Source organism: Lactuca sativa, chromosome 1, assembly GCF_002870075.4.
Source record: "Lactuca sativa cultivar Salinas chromosome 1, Lsat_Salinas_v11, whole genome shotgun sequence".
Lineage (NCBI taxonomy): Eukaryota > Viridiplantae > Streptophyta > Magnoliopsida > Asterales > Asteraceae > Lactuca > Lactuca sativa.
In genome coordinates this window covers 16,927,121-16,935,393 of record NC_056623.2, presented here as the reverse complement: position 1 = coordinate 16,935,393, position 8,273 = coordinate 16,927,121, and the positions used below count along the sequence as shown (strand labels likewise).

Sequence of the window (8,273 nt, the reverse complement as noted above, 5' to 3'; positions counted from 1 at the left end):
AAAAATAAAAGAAATGAGCTCAAAACTCATACATGAGACCAAGGGCTCCATAGAACATTAGATATGGAACATATAACCACAAAGGGAACTCAAGGATCTATAATGTTGCCAACTTTATGGAATCTATCCACTCAAACCACCTTAAACATGGAGAAAAGTGCTTAAAATCCTAGATCTAGAAAGGTTACACACAAAATTTATGATATTGAGGACTTAAAAAGGTCCAAAATATGTGTAAGAATATGGTGAGGAGCTTGCTTGTTGAATCTTAGACTAAGAAAACCTTCTTCTTGCTTTAAAACCGCCAAAAAGCTTCAAGATACAACCAAGGGAGGTTAGGTTTTGTTCTAAGTCAGGAGGGAGTGATGGAGGTTGAGGGTGGGCAAACACAACCATCACATCTCTTGAATATGGGCACTAACCCCAGAAATTAGGGTTATACATAATGGTTGCCACCACATCGTGGCTAGGACCTTGCCATGTCGTGGCGTCCAAAAGAATGTGTGCTTCTTTTCGGGTGAGTCCATGTCGTGGTGTCTTCACCACCATGTCGTGACCATTCAAAATTCCATTTTTTTAAATCTTAGTTGCTATGAACACAAAAGACATATATACATGGGATTGGTGTTATAAGTCTCCTTTACGCAAGACCTTCGTGTTCCTATCAATAATTGCCATTGGTCTTTCCACATAATTAAAGCACTCGTTAACCTGGATGTCATCTAACTGGACCATAGTTGAATTATCTACTAAGCTCTTTCGAAGCTGTGAGACATGGAAGGTAAAGCTCTTTTGTTAAATCCAATCGATAGGTTTGATACCATGATCACCTCGGGTGTATTGAACTTGATATACATGAATCCTACGAGGCTACAACTTCAAGTACGATGGTTTGATAACCATGATCACCTCGGGTGTATTGACCTTGATATGCATTCGAGCAATTACCCCATGCCTAGTGGATGGAAACTAGGCTTCCTAACATTTCAAGGAATCCAAGCACATTTGTATGATAAGTGTTAAATGTTTAACTCAGCTAAACCTGAGATCAATTGAACACAACCTTCAAGGGACCATAAGGACCCATAACGTTGCCAACTTTATAGAATCCTCCCATCTAAACTTCTACAATATGAAGAAAAAGGAACAATAAGCCTGGATCTAGAAGCTAGCATCATAAAGTTTGGATCTTGAATACTTACAATGCTCCAGAAATGGCTTGAACTCAAACTCCAAGCTTGCCAATAGGTCTTCAACATCACACAAGTTTTCTTCTTCCTTCTAAGGACACCAAAACTTCAAGAATATGCTCTTAAATGAAGATGAGGCTATTAGGGTTTGATCAAAGTTCTATAGGGTGATGGAGGCTAGAAACGAATCCTTAAATCCGAGATTAGGGGCATAAATACTAAGGAAACCCTAAATGATCATGGGCTTGGGTTGTTTCCCTTGTCACGTCGTGACCATACACATGTCACGTCGTGACAAGCCTCTAACTACACGTTCTCATTCTCTACTTGTCACTTCATGACATCCTTATGGTCACGTCGTAGCTCATGGTTTTTCCCAAAAACCATGTCTTTAGCTAGGCCTGTCGAAAAAACCCAAAACTCGTTCTACCCACCCGACCCGTTCCGAATTCAGGTAGAATGGGTCGGGTAGAACGGATAACGGGTATGAACATTTGGGTAATAGGTTAACCCGATAATAATATAGGTCGGGTTTTAGGTATGAATATTTATTTTCGGGTATACCCGAATACCCGAATTCATTTTTTATATAATACCAAATATACAATGCAGTCACGTACGCACACTTCAAATAAAACAAAACCCTTCATTTCCTTCTTATGAGCGATGGCTCAACAGTCGACGCAAACTTGCAAAGGGAATACGCCGCTGAAGCTGAAGTCCTGAACCGTAATTACAATTCCCAGTTTCTCACTATCGCATGGAATGGAATTAAAAAACTACATAACATATTATAATGATTTGTATTGTTATTATATATGTACTTGTTAATTGTATGGAGTATATTCCTACCCGATTCTTTATTAAACCAACCAACATGTAAAAATAAAAAATAAAAAATTATCAATAAGTGTCATTTAAGAAATTTTCGGGCATACCCGATAATTATCCGACCCGACCTCAAACCCGAATACCCGAAACCCGAAAACCCGAATTACAATATAGGTCGGGTATCGGGTATTATTTTCTTAAGGAAATACCCGTTCTACCCGAAACCCGAAAATTTTACCCGTTCGACACCCCTATCTTTAGCTCCTAAAGCACTACATTGAACCATTCTGGAAAACGAGTGTTATAGAATCCATTGTGTCAGTCTGGAACGTACGATTGTCAGATTTTAGACCCGATACGTTCAAATGACCCCCAAGTCCAAAATGACAGTAACTACTCCACAATATAATATTTCGAAGAAAGCGATAATTTTTCAAAAACAAAATTTAGATGATTATTATTATTAAAATACTCGTTTATATGAGTTAGATTACTTAATTTCTTTTATTTTAATTAGTAATTACTTAAAATATATCAATCAATTATAATTATCAAATATTTTGATATTGATGTTCAAATTTATTCTTATATGCTCATTTTATTTGGTGTTCTCTTTTAATTGATCTTTTATAAAATAATAAAAATAATAAAAATGATTGTGAAATATTAATATTCTAATAAAAATTCAGATTAGGTCGAGTTGCTAATAACCTAACAAAAATTATAATGATTAAATATTCAAATTAAAAAGGAATACTTTTCTAATAAGTATTTGGTCGACTAAATCGTGTAAAAGTAATATATATCATATTTATGTTTGTGTATATTAGCTCACAAGAATATTTCAAATGTAGACCCAATAACTATCTTTCCCACTTTTTTGTTGACTTCTACCGTAAAGTCCAAAACAAATTGTTCATACTTAAGAGAAGACGAGACAAGTAGAAAACAAATTTATGTCTAAGGTGTTATTTACATTTAGTCCATCTTACTTTCTATAATGACATTTTGGTACTTCAGTTTTCTTTCTTGGAAACATATTTTTGTTAACAAGTTTTATAGATAGTTTGGATCTTCGAGAATGCTAGGCCTTCAAGCATCATTTTATTAGTAAAACATAAAAACTTTGAATTATACATAATACATGTTTATGATACATCTCTTGTTCTAACACAACGAGCCTTAGCTACATGCAATGCTTTTTTTTACGAAAATATTCTTTCAATGTAAGACAATTGGTTGCAGATCCATACATGCGACTTTTTGAATTAGTTGATATTTGACACAATGGTTACTCTATTCAAACTTATTTTGGCAGTTTTACAACTTTATCTTAGTAGTACAGACGCAACAACATGTAAATAAAATTACAGAAGAGACAAATTGCCTTTCATGACATAGTCTATAGGATATTGGACCTTTTGTTTGACCCGTGTAAACATTGATTGTTTTGATCCTTTCATTTTGTCACATTTGATGGCTAAATATGTTTATAGAATGTGATTTCAATCATTACATACAATAAAATCAAACAAAACAAAGCAGAAACATATATATATATATATATATATATATATATATATATATATATATATATATATATATATATATATATATATATATATATATATATATAATTCATGAATGGGAAAGACTAAATAGTATAAGAATAAAACCTAGTCAAATAATCTCACCAAACCCACCAAACAAGTTCAGTTCTCATCCAAAAGACTTGAAATTAGGGTAGGCGACATATTTGGCTATTCGGGGCCCATCCATTATCCCTTGTTTTTGACTTGTGATCAATACAACACCAAAATTTTCATTCTTATAAGTTTTTGAAAACCAAACAAAAACTAATAAATTCTGTGCAACTTACCTTCCCCGTTGATGGAGCAAGTTTGCATCCCATTAAAATCCCCATTTTGTCACATTACCGCAATTGACGCGTAGATTAGATTTCTAGAGAGGGATTGAAGAAAAAAAGAAGAAGTCAGTTTTAATGCTCAGGAAACACATGTATATAAAAGGAATAGCAATTCTTAGCCTTCCGTGATCTATTATACTTATATACAAAGACAAATCTGTTGAAAGAATTAAGCATGACCCTATTGAGATTCGCCTGATTCTTGATCTGGGGTCGACTGAAAATTTCATATTGTTTTTTTTAATGGTTTCGTCTTGTTAAAGTGGTGTGAGAAATGGGTTGTGTGACATCGAAGCAGGCAGTGTCTGTGACGCCGGCGGTTGATCATTCTGGGGTTTTCCGGGACAATGCAGCGGTGGGTTCTGGCCGGAGCTTAGGTGGTAACGGTAATGATGTTGTTGCGGAACTGGAGAAAAGCAAGAGCAAAAGCAAGAGCAAGAAGAAGAATAAGAGGAGCGAGTCAGGGTTGAGTGGGACTGGGAGCGAGTTGGGTGACTCAGGGAGAGCGAGTTCCACAACTGGTGGTGGTGGTGACTCGGTTAGTTTTAGGTTGGGGAATTTACTCAAATATGTGGAAGCAGAGCAGGTTGCCGCCGGTTGGCCTGCGTGGCTCAGTGCGGTTGCCGGCGAAGCCATTCATGGCTGGGTTCCTCTCAGAGCCGAATCCTATGAGAAATTAGAAAAGGTCCATTTCCGATTTCACACACACACACACACTATGTGTTCCCAAATTAGCATCTCCTCTTCTTTCATCATATTCTTCAATATTGCTGATAATGATTTTGGTTTAACAGGTCGGACAAGGTACATACAGCAGTGTTTTTCGTGCTCGTGAGCTAGAAACGGGGAGGATAGTTGCCCTGAAGAAGGTTCGATTTGACAATTTCGAACCTGAAAGTGTTCGATTTATGGCAAGAGAAATAGTGATTCTTCGAAGGCTCGATCATCCGAACGTTATGAAACTAGATGGGATCATAACCTCCCGATTATCTTGTAGCATATACCTCGTTTTTGAGTACATGGAACACGATATTTCCGGTCTTCTTTCTTGCCCCGACATCAAATTCACAGAATCTCAGGTTCTTAATATATTTTTTTTAAAATAACTTCAAAGATCATAGAGGCAAAGAGGCTGACACTTTTTTGGTTTCAATCGTGAATCAGATTAAATGCTACATGAAACAATTGTTATCTGGGCTCGAGCATTGTCATTCGCGTGGTGTAATGCATCGCGACATTAAAGGGGCGAATCTTTTGGTAAATAATGAAGGAATTATGAAAATCGGCGATTTTGGGTTGGCCAATTTCTGTAATACCGCCGGTGACAAAAAACAGCCATTGACGAGCAGAGTTGTGACTTTATGGTACCGGCCACCGGAACTTTTGTTGGGTTCAACGGATTATGAAGCTTCTGTGGATCTATGGAGTATTGGGTGCGTATTTGCAGAGCTTCTTCTTGGTTCACCTATTCTTCAAGGAAGAACCGAGGTATTTCCACCCCCTTTGACTTTCCAAAGTCAAACAACTACCTTTCACTTTCAACTTCCAGTTTTTGATTTTGAAGGGTAAAAGTAAGGAATATAACCAGTCCCCATCATCAAAAAAACATTTTGCTAAAAAGATTAAATGATTTGTGACAAATTTAAGTTTATAAAGTTCCATTCCATGTTTGACTCTCAAGATAGTCCACTTAGATGGAAAAGTCATATGTTTCATTGTCGAAAACCTTTTTAAGGCTGGTTTCGAATTTTGATGATAAAGGTGGAGAGGGCATTTACGTCCTTTGCACAAACATAGTACAATATTTCATATCATGTGCTGTGTAACAAATGGAGTCTTAGGTTGATGATGATGATGGGAAATGTTTGCAGGTTGAACAATTGCACAAAATCTTTAAGCTTTGTGGTTCACCACCAGAAGACTACTGGAAAAAGTCAAAGCTTCCTCATGCCACCATGTTTAAACCACAGCATCCGTATGAAAGCTGTTTACTTGAAACTTTCAAAGAGTTGCCTAAATGTGCTGTGGATCTAATCCAAACATTGCTGTCTGTGGAACCATATAAGCGTGGGACTGCCTCTTCTGCTCTTTCAACTGAGGTACTATTGACTTCTTTTGACTTTCAAAGTCAAACAAACAATATCCAGTTTCACAATCGATGTGATGTGTTTAACTTTTCATGAAAAATTGTATGAGTAGATTAAAGTTTTTTAAAATTAGTATAAAAGTATGAAAGAAGAGTATGTAGCTAGCAGCTATACGTTTGGTAAATGCAAGTCAATATGCTAAGACTTATTTTGCAACAATCTTTGATGACTACAGTATTTCAAGACAAAGCCACATGCATGTGATCCATCAAGTTTACCAAAATACCCACCCAACAAAGAGATAGATGCAAAACATCGTGAAGACTCAAGAAGGTAACTTTCTCATTCTGATCACATTACATACTTGCCATTTTGATTCTACATAAAATATTCACAAGTCTGTAATCTTGATTTTAATTATCATACTGAAATTGGGACATAACCCATTTTGTATTTGATCCAAATTATCATACGAATTGAGAAAAAAAATTATTGTCTTTTTTTTTTTTAGTAAAAAGCTGGTTGGGAGAACTCGTGGACCTGAAGTCTCAAGAAGGTTAGCCAGAAAACAGAATGGTTTGACTAAATTGGCACCTGAGGAGGTATGTCCATATCATCCTACTTCAATTTTTTTCTATTACAACATCATATTTTCATAATCTTATCAACAAATTGAACATTTTCTACAGAGTCTACCGGAAAAAACTCAAACTCAAACCCGAGTTAAAATCAATGGAAATAGTTTAGATACTAAAAAAGGAGGAGACATAATCTTGGGTTTTGAAGTACGAAAGCCATCTGTAAACACAACAGACGATAATTCACACACAAAACACGCGTCTCAAGGAGACATTCCGTATTCGGGCCCTTTACAAGTTCCGGGCTCTAGTGGTTTTGCGTGGGCCCGCAGGCGATTAGATGATTCTTTATCGATACGATCACGCAGCCGATCGAGTTCAAGAAGCCTGATTTCTGAACCTTCAGCCACTACACATTTGAGAAACTTTGAGTCCAAGTGTGATGAGTCCAATGAGACAGGGGCCCGTGGGCTTGTTATTAAAAACTGGAGCCAATTGGATCAGCCCAATTCTTATGATGCCGGGTCGGATGGGTTTGTGAAGAGAATGAATATGGTAAGTCCAAAAAGGATTTTTTTTTTTTTTTTTTGAGGTTTCATTTGGTTTATGAGATTTGAATGTTTCAAATGTTGTGTGATGTGACAGGCTTATCAAGATCAAGAGGAGAAAGTCGAGTTTTCAGGACCTTTATTGACTCAATCACACCGAATCGATGAACTTTTGGAGAGACATGAACGCCAGATTCGCCAAGCGGTTCGAAGATCATGGTTCCAAAGAGGTAAAAACTCATGGAGCTTATTTTTGACAAACAGAATGAGGAGGACATTTACGTCTTTTTGAGCAGGACAAAAAATTGTAATTTTTGTCCATTGACATCAGTCATGGTCCTTGGTGCAATGCATGTCATGTCATGTCATGTGATAGAGTGTAAATCCAACTGTAATTATGTTTGTGCAGGGAAAAGAAACAGCTAGCAAAGGGAGACGATTCTTGACACTGGAACACTAGAAAATGGTTTGTTAAAGGTGCAAAAACTTGAACCTTTGGAGGATGTTTAACTTTAAGGGACCTAAGTCAATGACAGTTTGCCGTTAAGTAAAGCTTGATGGTCCATTAAACACGGCTCAATGGGATTGGGTGTAGAAAAGAGAGTTGATGGATCATAATCTTTCCTCGTTGTCCAACCTCTATTTCGTAGTATTTTGATTATATATTTATTTTGGGTATTTGATGTAGACTCACCTTCCATCCCTACCCATCATTCCTCTCTCTCTCTCTCTCTCTCTCTCTCTCTCTCTATATATATATATATATATATATATATATATATATATATATATATTAGAGTATGTACATGTTACTGTTGGAGGAAATTTTTGTGAACGTGATTGTAACACACTAAATTTCTCCAAATACCAATTTATATAAAGATTTGAAGTTGACATAATATTAAATGGAGTATAGATGAAGTTCCGTAAGTTTTGTTATACATTTTCAACTAATACCTCAAAAGTGTATTGCTAGTATTTACTAAATAGTAAATACCCCAAGCATGACCATTGAATTGGTGAGGAGCAGAAAGCCAGAAAGATAATTCAGTATTGCCATTATGTTGTGCTCTCATCCATCATTTGTAGGCCAAACAAGTACTTCATGAATA

The 8,273-nt window shown here is 36.3% G+C and overlaps 1 protein-coding gene across 1 annotated transcript; it reads left to right on the top strand.

The window, feature by feature from the left end:
- The first annotated feature begins 3,802 nt into the window (after window positions 1-3,802).
- On the top strand, window positions 3,803-8,067 carry LOC111916729 (protein IMPAIRED IN BABA-INDUCED STERILITY 1). Its single transcript, XM_023912384.3, has 9 exons — window positions 3,803-4,633; window positions 4,743-5,027; window positions 5,113-5,436; window positions 5,820-6,047; window positions 6,271-6,368; window positions 6,547-6,637; window positions 6,725-7,168; window positions 7,259-7,391; window positions 7,571-8,067. The coding sequence occupies exons 1-9, from the start codon at window positions 4,223-4,225 to the stop codon at window positions 7,585-7,587; spliced, it is 2,031 nt and encodes a 676-aa protein (XP_023768152.1). The 5' UTR covers window positions 3,803-4,222; the 3' UTR covers window positions 7,588-8,067.
- Window positions 8,068-8,273: the final 206 nt, after the last annotated feature.

Excerpts from the sequence above, each read along its gene's own strand:
- LOC111916729 (XM_023912384.3), top strand. The coding sequence starts at position 4,223 with ATGGGTTGTGTGACATCGAAGCAGGCAGTGTCTGTGACGCCGGCGGTT. Across the intron at positions 6,369-6,546 it reads CATCGTGAAGACTCAAGAAG|TAAAAAGCTGGTTGGGAGAA; the intron begins GTAACTTTCTCA and ends TTTTTTTTTTAG. Across the intron at positions 6,638-6,724 it reads CTAAATTGGCACCTGAGGAG|AGTCTACCGGAAAAAACTCA; the intron begins GTATGTCCATAT and ends CATTTTCTACAG.